At 38.4% G+C, this 18,119-nt stretch overlaps 1 protein-coding gene across 3 annotated transcripts in view; it reads right to left on the bottom strand.

Annotated features, from left to right (window-relative positions):
- Positions 1-588: 588 nt before the first annotated feature.
- PCGF5 (polycomb group ring finger 5) overlaps positions 589-18,119 on the bottom strand; it is a 76,839-nt gene continuing 59,308 nt past the window's right edge. For 2 of the 3 annotated variants that reach the window (XM_075423414.1, XM_075423415.1), the window contains exons 7-10: positions 17,528-17,626; positions 15,807-15,896; positions 10,935-10,994; positions 589-8,634 (exon numbers count right to left, since the gene is read on the bottom strand). In XM_075423414.1, the coding sequence (XP_075279529.1) occupies positions 8,587-8,634; positions 10,935-10,994; positions 15,807-15,896; positions 17,528-17,626 (297 nt within the window). In that variant the 3' untranslated portion in view covers positions 589-8,586. The remainder of the gene's footprint in view (positions 8,635-10,934; positions 10,995-15,806; positions 15,897-17,527; positions 17,627-18,119) is intronic. The other variant, XM_075423416.1, reaches the window with a different exon arrangement.

The raw sequence follows: 18,119 nt of genomic DNA, 5'->3' as shown, positions 1-18,119 counted from the left end.
ATTTACTCAGCTGAATTTATAACACTGAATTCTACTGCTGGTGTACATGCTCAATGTTGCAAAACTTCTTTACTAATGGGAAGGTTTATATAATAAGATTAAATTTAAACCAAATTAGCCACCCATGAAAGGAAACCCAGTGAGGAAGTGGGAACTCTGGGTCATTTCAAGTTGTAGCTACAAGGGTAATTAAAGAAAGCAGCTACACTGAGGTCACGATGAAGCACTTAGCATCAGGCCCATGGAGTAGACCCCTGTAGAATCTTACTGAAATAAGTAAACAGATTTTGGAATGTACACTAATAACTACAAATAAATGTGTTCACTACTCTTTACTGTACTTTAATAAAATTCCTTGCTTTACTGTTGTTTTTTTTCCTGAAACTGTGTTAATCCACTATGTTGAATCAAAATACAGTTAACAGTGAGGTTTCAAATAGCCACAAATATTACAAGAAGTTATTAATTCTGAATTCAAAAAAGACTATTTTACAAATACTCAGAAACTTCAGTGATGCTATCATGTTCCATGCACGTACCCAACAGTAAACTTGACCAATCTGGGATACTTTTTCACCCGGGAAACTGTTAAATACTGTACGTAAAACCTGTTCACCACTTTGTAAAAAGTGTTTACAGGTATAATAAGGTACAACTGAATAACCAAATATACCCTAAAACATCCATTAAAACACAAGCATCACAAAAAAATTTACTGTTTTTTATAATTATTATGAAGTAGAAATGTTATAAGGCAGGATGAAGCTAATATCAAAGATGAAAAACAGCACCACCAGTCTGCATTTTGCAATCAGCTTTCTGATCAGACAGAAAATGTATTATTGTAGTCAGATATAATTGATTAAGAAATGCATTTAGCCCAGCTGTACTAACTATACAGCTTCACACAGAATAAACATTCCATAAATCAACAGAAAACGCATGTGAGCACAAAAAATAAAAATACATGATTCTCTAAGCAGCATTTTGTTTTCTTTTTTTTCAAAACATTAACATAGATAGATATTGGACTGATTAAATATCTACAAGTGCTTTTCCTTTACAAAAATACATATATTCTTAATAGTAGGATAGACTGTCATTAACAATGACCTGTGTTTTTTTCACTTCAATTTGAATGATTTATAAGCTAAATTTTACAACCACAAAAAGGTTTATCTGTAATATGATGTTATCACTTTTGACAAAAAGCTTAAAACAGTTTATATTTTAAAACAAATTAGCAACATAACATCACAATATGTTCTATGAGCTCCTAAGTACTGTGAGGGCTGTTATATTAAAAACTGGTAATCACTGATCAAATGCAAGGAAGCATTAGAACATTATTACTGCTCACCATAGGCTCCTTTCTTATCATAACTTGGATCACAGCTTATATAAGGACACTTAGGCCCCCACCCCCCAAAAAAAATCCATTGAGAGTAACTCTATCATCTATTCAGTAGCCTGGAACATCCAACAATTCAGGCTTTGCATTGATTTTAAAAAATGCAAAATATTTTCATTTCAATAGCTAAGTCTGCAATAAGGGAAAAAAATGATGCATTGCTTCATGTTTATTCTACGAAGCTTGTATTTGAGAAAAAAATATGATCAGCAAGTTTTTAGAATGAAATATTTCAGTCAACTAAATAATTAAATTGTCCTATTACTTTTCAGCTTAGTTAATCACTATCCTGGAAAAGGCAATCAAGATATTTGGATTTCTTTATTCTTTCTATTTTATACTGCACAAGTAAAATAATCGACTTCTTCCTAATCAGAGGTCTCGCATCAAGGACAGCAATGCCATTTGCTAAAAAAATATCTATCAAAATCTGTAAAACATACTTAATATCTTTGCATTATCCTCCAAGTCTCTCCTTTTCACCCTCCAAAATATCACTGAACTACGACTAGAAAACCAAAAAGTAGCTTGGTGAATATTTTGTGCTTTGGAAGGTTTACAGGATTGACAGCACACTGAAGTTTTTTAGTAGTTCACAGGCCAGGTATAGCAGACGCATCAGTAACGCAAGCCTTTGTGCTTTTCTTTAGGAACACGCGCTATGACTCAAAGAGCTACTCTAGGTCTGTTAACCTTTATGCTACCCCTGTTGGTTTTTTCCTTTTCTATTCTGTTTTCGAAACTGCTAGGTGCGCCTAACCCTTTCGCTTGGTGACACAGACACCCACCACCAGTTCAGTTCTGCTTGACTGATCCCAGGTGTAACTCTTGACCACCGCACTCCAGAGAAGCGTGCAATGCCTTATTCCGAGTCAGCTTCTGGGTGGCTTTACCTTTGGTATTAAATAGGTCCCTTAAAACTATTAGGCAATCAGATTATCCACAAAAATAGTTTATTTAAAAAAAACACTTTTTTATGAACAAACTAAATATCTGACAACAAAGAGTGATTTTAAATCAATTAGTATGTGATATTTTTCAATAAAAAGGGAGCATGTTTCATTTTACTGCATCAAAATCCATGAGGCAACAGCAACAATGTCTACTATACTCCATATAATACAAAACAGAATTTTAGGAGTAGAATACTCTCATAAAATATGTGCCTCGCACTTTGATAATAAACATCTTTATTACAACTTCATTTGTAATACAAACCTCAGTATGTTATCTAGCAGCACAAATGTTTTACTGTTGCAGCAATTTTGTATATTGTACAGCAACCTACTCTCAACTTGTATTTTGCTTTCCACTCACCATCATGAGGAAAAAGGAAAACACACAGCAACTGTTTACCTCATCCTGTCAACTGTCACATTATTGTTAGAAGCGTTTGCTAAAAGTACACCTAAAAGTTACTTCAAAGAAAGGTATGCCTAATGGTTCAGATAAACATGCAAAGTCAAACTAATGTCTCTCTTTGGTTGAAATTAATGTAATGACAAAAACTTCCACTTGTAGCCATCTTTCATTCCAGAATGTCCCCTCCAGGCTGAGCCCACAGAACTGGGTCTCTTTCTGCAAGTGCAAAAGGTAGTCTGGACATTTCCACCCGCCTACAGACTTCCTCCGTTGCACTGCCGCACTCCAGAACTGTACAGACCTAAATTGCTTACGAGAGAATGAAACAACGTCCTTACTCCACTGTAGTAGCAAGCTACCTGAATTCAGAGGATGATTTATGGCACAGATCTTAGATGGAAAAATATGCCAGGAATTCATTAATTAATCAATCTCCTGTTCTGGAATCTGATGTTTTAATCTGATGTACAGACAGTTTAGACAGTAGTTTAAAAAAAAGAATTCAAGAGGCAGATCTGCTTATGAAGAAAAATATATTACCATTATAAGATCATCTTTTGGAGGACAGTCCTACAGAGCGACATTCCAGCTGAGGTCTGAAGGCCAGACTATCTATATATGATAAAGCTAGTGGTAAATGAGCAGTTGGAATCTTTCCACATTTCCTTTAGGATGAATCAATCCCCTTGTGTCTTGGAAATCATCCTGGAACATGCTCCAGTAGACTGTAACCCTTCCTTCAGCAAACACCTTCTGGAAGCATTACCTTGTTCAAACAAGGCTATAAAAGATTCAAAATGCAGTACTCTGAAAACTTTGCTGAAATCCATGAGAGCTTCCTGACAAATGAAAACTATGAGCCGACTCCTCATGTGCAATTTCTTCTTTATAACTCCTCAATGTTTCTACTTGTTGGGCATGAAATGGGGCAGGGTATGGGAATGGGTAAAAGATGTGTAAGAACCCAGAATTGATTACAGGACAGAGGGTGCCTAAATAGACATTTAACTGAGATAAATAATGAAATAACACAGCATGAAGTAAACTGAGAGGGGAACATCCAGCATAATGTATGCATTTTCAATAGAGGCAAACAGATGCACTCAACCTGTCTAGGTTAAGTGAAGAAACTGTACCAAGCTCTTGATTTAAGCATCTTTGTTTATACCTTTGCTGTGGATAGGCGTGGAAGTCTTACGAGATACGGTCTTAACAGTCTTAAAAGACCTCTGGTCTTTTCCAGCATAAAAATGAGTTTCATCAGTCCATGTAACTGTCCAGTATTTTATGTCGCCCCTCTATAAACATGGCTCAGTCTGTTTATTTTGAGACTTAAAGACTGGCTTTGAACAACTATCTGTTCTCTAGTATTTCCACCAGACATAGTACCTGTCTGAGCTGCATACTATTCCTTTTGTTGCAAGTCCTCCCAAGAATATTTTTTCTGGGGAGTGAATGCCTCTTGGTGTTTTCAGTAATACGAAAATGTAGAAAAACCCACAAATGGAACAATACAACTCAGTGACTGGTTCAATTAAAGGCCTAAACCCTCGCCTATTTTGTTATTTTAGGAAACAGCACAGAAGGAAAAATTGTTTACTTCTCTCACAAAGTCACGTCTAACAATTATCCATGGGAGACATGAGAGGGATCTCTGGATCATTACTTTATCTGTAGTGGAGAACAAGAGCCTAGATTATATCTCTATGGAACGTGACCAATCACTTTTCTCCTGCAGATATACTAGTACTGTTTTTAATAACTGCAGGAGAGAAAAGTCAAGTCAAATTTTTGGAACCTATGGAGAAAAAAAGACAAAGATGCAGAATTCAAGGGTTCCTCATGAAGAAAAATAAATAATTTCAACATAAAAGTAATTCTTTTTATATAGTTTCTACTGAGCTAGGTTTTTTCAATTTAAATTATCTAACAGAACACATTTATTTTTTTGCTTGTTTCCCATGAAAGAAAACTTCTCAATACAGCATGTTTATGAAATATTCTTGCTGAAAATATGAAGACCATTGATAAAATACAGAAGCAAATATTACCCCACCAAATGCAAATAATGGTCTTAAAAGGTATTCTGTATTAATAAATCAGGCACTTTGCTTTATATAACATTTTCAGTAAAGTCAAAATAATATATTTTTAAATTTTTTTTTTTTTTGCATAATGACTGCAAGACAGCTGGGTACGCACAATATACTTCTAGAGTCACATACTCCTTGGACCCACATCCCAGAAGCTTTCATGTGAACAGTACCTACTCTACTGATGAGTCACTTAGATTATTCTAGTAATCTTAGTCGGTATTTAATCCAAACAAAAATATGTTTATAGGACTAGGCCCTTAGCTGTGAGCAGTGTAGTAATGCACGATGGAAGATACATTTCTTAATTAATCATCTAATTCCATATTGTTTGAGATATTATAGGATCTCGTTTGTAAATTCTCAGAGTTTGTTACTAGACAAATGCAGCATACAGCTATGCTCAACAAAAAGCTGCTTATGACTTTCATTAATGAGTTAGCCCAGAGTTAAAAGCAGACACAAGTTTTTCACTTTTTTGGGGGGGAAGCACGAAATGTACTAAATAAGAGGCAGCAAGGTTAGGTAGTAGTACGGAGCTTTTTAGGACTTGCTCCTCTGCAGCTAGGTACTGCCAATATAGGAAAGCTGTAGAAACACAGTGGCAGCAACACTTATATTCCTATTCTTTACAAACATGCAATGGTGACACTGTGTCGTGGAAATGCTCAGGAAGGGTGACTGTGTACAGCCATCTGCTCCAGGGTGGCATATACTGCAGTTTTAATGGAATGCTTTACCCCATCTTTGGCACACAGCAATCTGTACACGCATTCTCATTTTCCTATGCTGTTCAGATATTCTTAATTGGCACAAATGAATTAAATATGCATATCTGTAGACACATGGCACATATGTACTATACGGGAGAGAAATTTCCTGTAAAGAAGGCAATGCCTGTGTTATACAAGCAGCCCAGTTAAGATACGTATTTCACTGGCACTTCACTGCTACAAAAACTATTAAACTATAACAGCACTCAGGCACCGTGTCATGAAACCAGAAATGCATGAAGTGTAGGTAGCTAGATCATATGCATTTAATGCCATGATTCTCAGCTGGGAACATTAAATCATGTCTTCCAGTATTTTCCATGCTTAAAATGAAGATTTGCCTTCTGTAATCTAGCTTTAAGTTGCATCAAGAAAATACCATGAATTAAACCAGCATCCAATTCTGATCAAGAGAATTCATGATGCTCTGAATTGTGAATACAGACGCAAATCTTCCACTAGTTGCCATTCACAAGCCAATACAAAGTAGTCCTATTTCAGGGGTCCTGTTAGGTGGATGTAAGCTTCTGTATAAAATAGCTTAAAATGGATTAAAAAATAACGTGTTCTTCCCTTTTTGAAACAAGTCTGTTCAAATTTGTCAAAACAGCAAGCGCAATTGTTGAAAAAAAAAATTGTCCCCTGAACCAAGTGGAAATTATGCTTAAGCATACTACTATTAGCTTTGTGATAAACTGAAACAGGCATTTTATGTCAAGGGAATCTACAGTGAAAATTCTGGTATATAAAAACACGTGACATATATAAAAACTGTAAGGTGTCATTTGTATGTGCATGTAAGTATTTACAAATAGTAACCTATTTCTACGGTACAAAACAACTGTATATACTAAAGAGAAGAATGATTTGCAATTAGAATGCATGCTCTGCTCTTCCAAGCTGCTCCATGTGAAGGACCTCTATATACTAGAAACTCTGCAGAGGAGAAGGGCCCTCCCTACATGGAGTATCTTCTTGCTTCTGTCAAGCACCACATCATCAACTGCGTGGGCAAGAAGACAACCGCTTCCTGCAGCCAGCACGTGCACCCTTCCCATCTGCAGCATGGGCATACCAGTGCCTGTATCAGTTGGCACGCTATGCCTGCAGAAAGGAGCAGCCGCTTCCCAAATGCTTTGCTTCCCCCAGTGCACTGGCATCTGCACAATATGTGCAACCTTGACCTGCAATGGCAGGTTTCCTAAACAGACTGCTACCGACAGCATCTTTAGTTCTGTATGTCACACGGGCTTTGGAGTGCAACTGTAGAATTCAACACGACTATTTATGGATTCCTCAAGTCATCAATGTTAGAACTCCTACTAACATTAAAGGGGCCAGATTTAATCCACAACATGCTGCTTCTCCTACAGAAACATACTAACATAGATGAACAAAAATTTACAAAGGACTTACAGGCTTGCATCTATCTTTCATACTTGATCCCAAGATAGAATTTTCATTTTGTCTTATCTAAGTATGATCAGTTCACTCTATAGTAGCTTATGAAAAGTTGATTTGGCTCCTTTTTGCTGTATGCAAAAGGCATAATTAAGTAAATAGTTATCTACAACACTAGCAGGCATGTATTAAGTAGAAATTACATAAAGGTACTGAACTATAAGTATCTCCACAGAATTTGAAGTGAAAAACTCAACTGACTTTTAAGCAGAGCAGAGAAAATGGAAGACTACAGAAAACATATGCATTACTATGCTCCCTGCAACATCACCAGAAACTGCAATAAACATTCTATACTAGAACCATTACACTTGCAATACCTAAGGCAACAATCTCTTTTTATCCAGCACTACCAGGTCTTAGGAAAAAGACCCAAACAATTATTTTGGTCAGACTGCTTATCTTCAGTATTGCATTACGTCTAATATTATTAAACAATTTTATGATGTGACTTTAACTAATGAAAATTTCTATAATGAATTCTAAACTCCAGATAGTCACAAGAGATATATAATGTAATTAAAGCTATATATTATTTTTGTCTTAGCGTATTATATGCCTCAACCAATCTTAAAAGGAAATGCTTGCAATGAAAGGCAATATTTATGTAAAATTTTGCCTTGGTTGTAATCTTGTAGTGAAATTCATTTGCTCCATAGAATTTACATTATTATAAACTTCATTTTTATGAAGGCTTTATTAGAAGAAATGTAATCTGACCAGAAGCCATATTCCAAAAATAGATAGTATTCCAAATTTCAGTCTTTCGGGAACCCATAGAAAAGTGCAATCACAAAGGCTGCAATGCTTTTAAGCAATATTAGCAGAATCTATTTAGCAGATTTAAAATTGCTGTTTTGAATTACCATGTTCTCCATCTCTTGTTAAGGGCAATTAATCTTCATCCACTGCAAAAGGACTGTTGCACACTCATGAGTGAGCTATACCTGGACCCATGAGAAGTTTATCAAGCAAAAGGTAGTGGCCCAATCACCACTTTTCTAAATATATTTTCTATACAAAATATTTTCAAGGTATAATCCTTAGTTACTTGTACAGTACTCTATGATTTATACAATATTCAGTAAAATAGCGTGTGAAACTGCAACACCACATGGAATGAGCACTCTGCCATTTTGCTAGTGTAATCAATATTAGGACCAGAAAAATTTTCTAACACACAAGCAAAAATATTCCGTAGTTTTTGAATCTTGACTGTACACTTCATGATTTTGGCTATGATTTGCAGCACACTCGTAAGATACACAAATATCTTATGCACATTTCAGTAGCAGAATGGCACTTGGCTTGCTCTAATAGAAACAACAGAGATGCAACTGACAATTTTAAGAAAGACAATGTCCTTATTTGCATGCTGAAAATCTGGTTGTGTCCCCCTAATCCAGGCACATCCATTCATTGTGCAATCTGTCGATGGGTAAACAAATAGTGCAGGATTCATCTCAGTGGAATCTGGCCCTTTGGTCTAACCGAAGTCAATTCTAGGTCGATACTGAAGTACCATAGGGTAAGACTAAAAACAAAAGCAGGAAAAAAACAACAAAAAGAGACAAGAAAACATGAAGACATCATTCATAAAAATTACCAAGAAAATGCAATTAAAGATTGCCTTAAGAATAGCCAGAGCTTATCCCTAAGACACATGTATATGACAATCAGTTTTATTTATAAGCAGTAATTCTATATATTTCGACAGTTAAATCCATACTTGTACTTCAAACCTATATTTAATCTCTAAGTCAGTTAATTGTATTTATTTGTCATTAATATAAAAATTCCTGTATCTGCTTTTATACATTTCATGATTTACATGTTTTACAACATATATAACGGGAGTGCCCAAACAACACCTCTTATTTCTGTGTTGCTGTGTTTGAGGAAAGGCAATCTTGAAATTTATACTTTCTAAAACAAAGTCCATTTATGGATGATGCACTTTGTTTGATTTTTGTATATACGGAGGTTCCATAGCTATACTAGTAGTTAGCACTGGTTAATGAGAGCCAGGCTACTCTGGTATTAAAAAGAAAAAAAAGAAAAAAAAAAATCAGGTCAAATTGCTGTCAGCTGATTTTCTGAGAGATGAAGACTAACTTCTCCCCCAAATACAAACTCCTCAACTTCAGATCTAGTGAAACATTTTTATTAGTTTTTACTGAAAAAAAACAGGCAAATCAGCTGCTTGGATCCCTGAATTGGACACAACTGTTGCAGAATGGGAGGCAAGAGTGGGTGAGTTTCCAGAAAGTGCCATGGAATACCTGGGCACTTGTTGCAGGAAGTGCTGTTTTACTAATTGCCTTATTTTTTCAGTCTGTCAGGATTTCATTTAAGTCTGATGCTTTCCTCTGAACTTCATTAGGATACTGGATGCTTTCTGTAGCATAAAACCCTGGAAAATCTTATGGTCTCAGGAGTTGTATGGGCTTTACCTCTCTGCCGCAGGGCAGAGGAACATGGCTAATCTAAGTCTTTTTGTATTGCAAATTTGGAATTATAAAGAATTATTACAGAAGGTATCATTAAAATCAGAAATATTTTACCGCACCCTTCAAATGTAATAAGAGATGAACTTCAGTGACCAAAAAAGATACTACTGCAGAGACCTATACAGGTTAATAAACTTCCCATGCCATGGTACTGAAATGATCACCAGAACTAAATGTGATCATACTTGCTGGGTATTTACAAGCTGGAGTGCAGAAAACAGGAATTTAACAGTAGCAGGAGCATTTAGGAGAGAAGACAGGGAGCACTATGTGTAGTCTGCATGTGCAATAACAAACACATATTTGTATATTCATAAATTACTTGGTTTCTGATTTTTTTTTTGCATAGGATATGACTACCATATTATTTAAATGCTACTTCACATGTTTTTAACTTTGATTATATAAATTGTCTCTAAAAGTACTCAACTCTCACTGGAAGAGCGCACAGGCAGAGACAGAGCAGTCACCTCACCGAAATTGCCATGTAAATCAGTGAAGCTCAGTGGTTTTGCCAAGAAAATTACAAAGCCACTGCACAAATAAAATGCACTATGCTGGAACAATTTTAATTACTCAGGTAGGCACGACTGCCAGGTCATTCCCATCCAGAGTGGGGAGTGATGCTTTATGATTAATATTTTGCTCAAGCAAAAATATTATTTCAAACTTCCAAAGTAATTTCTAGAAATTTGTTCACATCAAAATTCTCAATGAGGAAACAGAAATATTGTTTCATGTAAGTATGAACCAGATTGATCAGTGAAATTCAGAAATCAACTTCAGTTTGCAGGTTCTGGAGGTTTTGGTTTGTTATATTCTAGAGATAAGGCATTATTCCATTTCTAACTTTAAAAGATGTGAAAGGAATACAGTATTAGAAAAATGTAACATTGGTTTACTCCATTAAAAAGAACACATGAATTGACATACAGAGATGAAACCAACACAGCCTCTTTTGATTCACTCTTCAGTTTTGATCCCTTGTCAGTGACTGCCCAATGCTACGAGTTAGAAGGATGAGACAGGAAGAGGTGGATAATCCTTCCAGACTGATGCAGATACTAGCCTACAGAATAACACCTCTTTAAAAAAAAGATAAACTGCCTAATGTAAAGCAAAAGAAACCCTTAATCCTTTTGACTGGATTCTACTTATTCATTCAGTAAAGCTTTCTCTGAAGGAACGAAAATGCTCAGGCCTTGCTCATAGAGTTTTAGCACTTTGCAGTGAGGAATTATAAAAATCCCACAACTTGGATTACAACTGAAGTGGTGACGGGACCTTAATGACTGTAGTATGTACAGTCGTGAGTGCCTCTTACCTGATAAAAAGTGCCATCCTGTGAGCAGACTTGCGAAGATGAGCAGTTCTGACACCGAAACTGCGGAGGAGATGATTTTCTGATCAGGTAAGAGGCATACACAGCTGGACATACACACTCATCATTTGTTTTTTTTTTTAAATTTTCAAATGTAAAGCCTAAAGTTAATTTACTTATTTAAAACTGGAAAGACTTCTCTAATGAATAAATAGATATTTTCCCTTTACTACTCTACCTCTTGTAAGGTCCACAGGTGAGCCAGTAAAAGCTCATGGTGAATAGTACCAAAGACGGAGAAAATGGATTTACTTGATCTTCATCCAAAAGAAGAGACTGTCAATTAATTACGATTGCAACTTCTGTTTTACAACAAGACCTAAACCAGTTAGGGACAACAAAATCACAGAAGCACAATGCAATTTTTACAGATTAAAGTTTGTTATCGCTGATTTCAGAGGAATGATGTAAAACTACATAAAGGAAAACATGAACACATACCTGACTATACTATGCGTATGTAAATGCACTTACAAATTCAATCAAGAGTTGTCAATTCTTATATTCACTTAATGTTAAAAACTATACTTCTGAGATTTTTGAAAAAAATTAACCAGCACAAGTAATGTCCTTTCTGTCAAGATCATAGTTACTATTGCTTCCAAACCAATGCAGCTGCCAAAAGTCCATTTATAGGCAGGGGCTGCAGGATTAAATGTCATGAAAGAATTCTATTATCATTAAAGTTGTTGTCTCAACATTTCCTAATAGTACAGCCGATGCTAACAAAAATATAAGATGGCAACCCAAACAAACACCCACTGGTTTCAAGTCAGTGCTGGAGAAAACACTGCTTAAAGCTCCCTTACGGAACGGAGCTGTGTAGCAGCAACAGTGCAGCTTCACTGGGGGCTCAGCTCACATACCTCCGTGCAAATGCACATAGCATGGGGAATAAACAAGAGGAGCTAGAGATGTGCGCACGTCTGCGGGGCTATGAGATCATCGGCATCATGGAGACGTGGTGGCACAGCTCCTATGACTGGAATATTGGGGTGGGAGGATACAGGCTCTTTAGGAAAGACAGGCAGGGGACACGAGGAGGAGGTGTCCCCCTCTATGTCAAAGAGCAGCTGGAGTGCATGGAGCTCCTCCTGGGAATGGATGAGGAGCTCACAGAGAGCTTATGGGTCAAGATTAAAGGCAGGGCAGGGATGGGCAACATTACAGTGGGAGTCTGCTACAAGCCACCAGACCAGGACGAGCGAGCGGATGAGGCCCTCTATAGGCAGATAGGAGAAGCCTCACGTTCAAAAGCCCTGGTCCTCATGGGAGACTTCAACCACCCCGACATCTGTTGGAGGGACAACACAGCAGGGCACAGGCAAGCCAGGAGGTTCCTGGAATGCGCTGAGGACAACTTCCTCCTCCAAGTGATAGAGGAGCCCACGAGGAGAGGTGCGATGCTGGACCTTGTTCTCACCAACAAGGAGGGGCTGGTGGGGAATGTGAAAGTCAAGCGCAGCCTTGGCTGCAGTGACCACAAAACGGTGGGGTTTACGATCCTTAGGGCAGCGAGGCGGGTGCGCAGCAAGCTCGCTACCCTGGACTTCAGGAGAGCAGACTTTGGCCTCCTCAGGGATCTGCTTGGTAGAATACCGTGGGATAAAGCCCTAGAGGGAAGAGGGGCCCAGGAAAGCTGGTCAGTATTCAAGGATCACCTCCTCCAAGCTCAGGAGCGATGCATCCCGACCAAGAGGAAGTCCGGCAGAAATGCCAGGAGGCCTACATGGATGAACAAGGAGCTCCTGGCCAAACTCAAGCAGAAAAAGGAGGCCTACAGAGGATGCAAATAAGGACAGGTAGCTTGGGAGAAATACACAGAAATCGTCTGAGTAGCCAGGGAGCAAGTTAGGAAAGCTAAAGCCCTGACAGAATTAAATCTGGCCAGGGATGTCAAAGGGAACAAGAAAGCCTTCTATAGGTATGTCAGTGATAGAAGGCAGACTAGGGAAAATGTGGGCCCTCTCTGGAAGGAAACTGGAGACCTGGTTACCTGGGACATGGAGAAAGCTGAGGTGCTGAACGACTTTTTTGCCTCAGTCTTCAACAGCAAGTGCTCTAGCCACACTGCCCAAGTTGCAGAAGGCGGGGACTGGGAGAATGAAGAACCGCCCACTGTAGGAGAAGACCAGGTTCGAGACTGCCTAAGGAACCTGAAGGTGCACAAGCCCATGGGGCCTGAGGAGATGCATCCGCGGGTCCTGAAGGAACTGGCGGATGAAGTTGCCAAACCACTGTCCATCATATTTGAGAGGTTGTGGCAGTCTGGGGAGGTCCCCACTGACTGGAGAAGGGGCAACATGACCCCCATTTTTAAAAAGGGAAAAAAGGAAGACCCAGGGAACTACAGGCCAGTCAGCCTCACCTCTGTGCCTGGCAAGATGATGGAGCAGATCCTCCTCGAAAGCATGCTAAGGCACACGGATAACAAGGAGGTGACTGGGGACAGCCAACACGGCTTCACCAAGGGCAAATCGTGCCTGACCAACTTTTCTATGATGGGGTTACAGCATTGGTGGATAAAGGACGGACAACTGACATCATCTGCCTGGACTTGTGCAAGGCATTTGACACTGTCCCGCATGACGTCCTTGACTCTAAATTGGAAGGACATGGATTTGACAGATGGACCACTTGTTGGATAAGGAACTGGCTCGATGGATGCACACAAAGAGTTACAGTCAACGGCTCGATGTCCAGGTGGAGACCAGTGATGAGTGGTGTGCCTCAGGGGTCGGTACTGGGGCCAGTGCTGTTTAATATCTTTGTCAGCAACATGGACAGCAGGACTGAGTGCACCCTCAGCAAGTTTGCCAACGACACCAAGCTGCGTGGTGTGGTTGACACGCTGCAGGGAAGGGATGCCATTCAGAGGGACCTTGACAGGCTGGAGAGGTGGGTCTGCGTGAACCACATGAAGTTCAACAAGGCCAAGTGCAAGGTCCTGCACGTGGGTCAGGGTAATCCCAGACACAAGTACAGGCTGGGCGGAGAATGGCTGCAGAGCAGCCCTGAGGAGAAGGGCTTGGGGGTACTGGTGGATGAGAAGCTCAACATGAGCCAGCAATGTGTGCTTGCAGCCCAGAAAGCAAACTGTGTCCTGGGCTGCATCAAAAGAAGCATGGCCAGCAGATCGAGAGAGGTGATTCTGCCCCTCTACTCGCTCTCATGAGACCCCACCTGGAGTCCCGTGTCCAGCTCTGGAGCCCCCAACATAAGAAGGACATGGATGTGTTGGAGCAGGTCCAGAGGAAGGCCACGAAGATGATCAGAGGGCTGAAGTGCCTCTCCTGTGAGGACAGGCTGAGGGAACTGGTGCTGTTCAGCCTGGAGAAGAGAAGGCTCGGGGGGGACCTTAAAGCAGCCTTTCAGTACCTGAAGGGGGCCTACAGGAAGGATGGAGAGGGACTTTTCACAAGGGTGTGTAGTGATAGGTCAAGAGCGAACGACTCTAAACTAAAAGAGGGCAGATTTAGATTGGATATTAGGAAGAAATTCTTCACCATGAGGGTGGTGAGGCACTGGAACAGGTTGCCCAGAGCAGCTGTGGATGCCCCCTCCCTGGAAGTGTTCAAGGCCAGGTTGGATGGAGCTCTAAGCATCCTGGTCTAGTGGAAGATGTCCCTGCTCATGGCAGGGGGGTTGGAACCAGATGATCTTTAAGGTCCTTTCCAACCCTTACCATTCTATGATTCTGCGATTATTGGTGCAATACTGGGGTTTCAGCAATCATCAAAATTCAGTGCAATATTACTTCAGATTTAATGAATACTTGTCTATATACACAAACTCCCCTAATTCCTATTAAAATCGTTTCCTCCTCCTTCAGATTAAGGTAAAACTAAGAAACTTGTGAACTGTTAACTTCACAGCGTGCTTAATCCTCTGTCTTCTCTGTCCATGCCCCACTGCTTTTTAATCTGAGTGCTAGGAAGTTTAAAAAAAAACAAACAAAAAAACAACCAGAAAGTTTGTAATTTTCTACAGATCAGTACATTAGCATGTTAAGCGCTTAACCTTAGCTGCATTCCAATACAGCCTCCACTGGTAGTGACAGGCAACAAATCTGCATATACTACAAAGCAATAAAGAGTGAAGAACAATCAACAGCCACACACAAACTGTTTGTGTTTGTATAAATGTATAAAAGAAAGAAGAGAAATGGGGATATGACTTGTAACAAAAAAAAAAATATACAAGGCAATATAAGGGCTACTATATCAAACTGAATATCAGACCTGAAAGAAATGTCTTTTAATAAGTTAAATATTGTGATTCTATAATATACACATGCAGCAAAGAAAACCCATTTAGCTGTTATCTGGATGTCAGTGTTATACAGCACATCTAAAAAAAAAATGGGTGTAGTATTGACAGAAACAGTAATAAAACAATTAAATTTCACCAATAATTTTTCAGTGTCATTTTCAGTTTACTGACTGAATAAAACAGATTCTTAATAAAGAACTGCTGTATGAAGATTCCCCACCTACTGTAACTCCAAGGCAAATTTGCAGAAAAAGAACATGTGCTTGGGCTTTCAGATACTTGACTTAAAACTCAGAGCAGAACCTGCATGTAAACTTTGTATACCTACTATTTTAAAGTTTCAGAATCTACACAATATACGTGCTGCAGGGTTTCACTCATAGGGTTTAACCTAAGAAATCCAGAAAACATGCAAAATGCATTTTTAAAGAGCGTTTTTTTGAAGGGTCACAGAATATTTTTTGGACCAAGCTGTGAAACCATGTATACTCTCTATAATAAATATACCGAAACATCATTTATTAACAGTGTGACAGGATTTACGTTTTCGCCTCTTAGTCTCCATCTTGTCATATAGATGAATTCCATAGTATGATCCTTCCCCATGATTTCTCCATTGCATAGTACATCCAGCTTAAAACACAACAGAAAAAACAGTAAGACAAAAATTTTAATGTCTAAATGAACTCCTAAGTGAATCTCTGAGAGTTAATCTCTCAACTCCTGTCATTATACAATAAATCCATCCAACATATATATTAAGCCTCGATAAACACAACATGCTGACAATGTGGTATTTTTTACACTACTATTGCACTTTATTTTTTCACTTTTGTGTTTTCAGTTAAGGTGTGCACAGAAGAAAGTCTGCTAAACCAGGTAGGAAATCACTAGCAGACAAACACTCCCTATATTTATCAATACTACACAGTATCTGTTTGAAGAGAAAGCTTTGTGCTGTATTTTGAAGGCCTTCTTGCTATTTCAATGCTCTTTCAAATCCAAAGATACAAAACAGAAGTACTGTAATTTTCATTTTTAAAAATAAATCATAATTTAAAAAATATTAGTTTTAAAATAACTATAAATTACAAGGAAAATGCACTTCTAAGTATACAAACATGATTCTTCATTAACTGAAGGCAAAATAAAAAGAAAAGTAATGATCTTACTGTGAAAAAAGACTGTTTTAATCTGTATTATAGCATCTTACTTCTGTCCTCCACTGAAAATGTTTGACAATTCTTTCACTACTGTAGCCGTAATATTTTCCTGGTTTTTAGGGGAAAAAATGTCAAAATTTTGAAGTAAGCAGATACTATATAACACAGGCCATTAAGGTGCCAGAGACAGATTAAATTAACATATTAACAAAACCAAATTACACCAAAACGGCTGGTCAGCATGCCACAATACTCTGGCAACGTCCGGCATATAGCTCTGCAATAACCTGTGCACCAAACCTAACTCAGCACTACGTCTGACCAAAGCTGGGATGCTGCCATTTGTGCTAAAGGCAGCCTCCAGGTCGTAGAGTCATTGACTTCTGTGAGAGAAGAAATGGTCTGTGCTGAGGACAAAATTCCTGTATCCCTGGGATGACGGGAAGAAGAGGCAGGAGTCTCACGCTTCCCAGCTCCTCCCGGCATCACAACTTCTACCACGTTAGGAAATCCCTCTCAGAGAACAGTCTTGGCCAAGGTCAAATCACTCATGCAGCAAAGACCCTCTCTCCATCAAATTCCACCTAATTCCAGAGAATGCAGAAAAAAAAGTATCTGCATTTTGAAAGATTCAAATGTTATGGCTCCTCATTTCTTCATAATTACTGGATAGTTTCTTACATCTAAAGAAAAGGAAATCGCAGAGTAAATTTTGCGTAAGTCTCATTGAGGTCTCCTTTTTCCGAGTAGCTACCAGCCCAAAACTGCATGAAGAGACTTTTTTCTTAGCCACATGGAAAGAGAAAGCATTTATTTTTTTTACATAAAAATATCCAAAGCTAACGTATCTGTTCTTTCACAGGCAAGCAACAAACTGAAGTTACTAGAGTTGTAAGAGTACCTTGATTAGGAACTTTAGTCACTGTGATAAAATGATCACTTCTCATTTAAGGGCAGAAAATATAACTTGGAATATTGAACAGTACTTAATGACTGAGCTAAAAAAAAAAATATTCCTCAAGTTCAAATATGATTAAATTAAATAAAAACCTAATACTTTGCAGGGAAATAAAAATACAAGTATCATTCTTTCAAATGTACCTCATATGAACTTGGAAGTTTTAATTTTAAGCTGAGAAACTTTTTGATAGTTCCCACGGTCACTCGAGTAGAACAGCGGATAAATTTCTTCATTAAGCCCTAAAGCAACAGCAACAAGACAGAAAAAACATGTTAGAAATTTTGCAGCATGTAGGCACTCTTTAGTACAAGAACAACTGTAATCGATTTTTTTTTTTTCAACCAGTAACCAATTTTACTGCACTGTCTTCCAATTCATAATGACACCATAAGTTCATTTTTGCTCACAGTTTTGCAAACTTTACAAGATGACAAGTTCATTTGACCCATTTCTGGTTCTAAAGCAATTTCCAAAAGATACAGAAGGGAAGAAAGGGAAAAAATACCCCACCAAAACCATCAAAAGCTCCCAAAGAACTTAAAATATTTTAAGCATCTGTGTTAGTAACATTGGGAGTCAAACAGATGTTAAATTTCTTCACTTCTTGAGAGAAAAAAGGAAGTAAAAATATCCTCAAATAATCTAAGTAAAATACAGGAAAGCTACAAACCTGAGGCATGATCTATTATCCCACATTCTGTGAACCAGAACCTAATAATTTTGATTCAACAA

This window comes from Opisthocomus hoazin, chromosome 6 (genome assembly GCF_030867145.1).
Source record: "Opisthocomus hoazin isolate bOpiHoa1 chromosome 6, bOpiHoa1.hap1, whole genome shotgun sequence".
Lineage (NCBI taxonomy): Eukaryota > Metazoa > Chordata > Aves > Opisthocomiformes > Opisthocomidae > Opisthocomus > Opisthocomus hoazin.
This window is presented reverse-complemented; position numbering and strand designations above follow the sequence as displayed.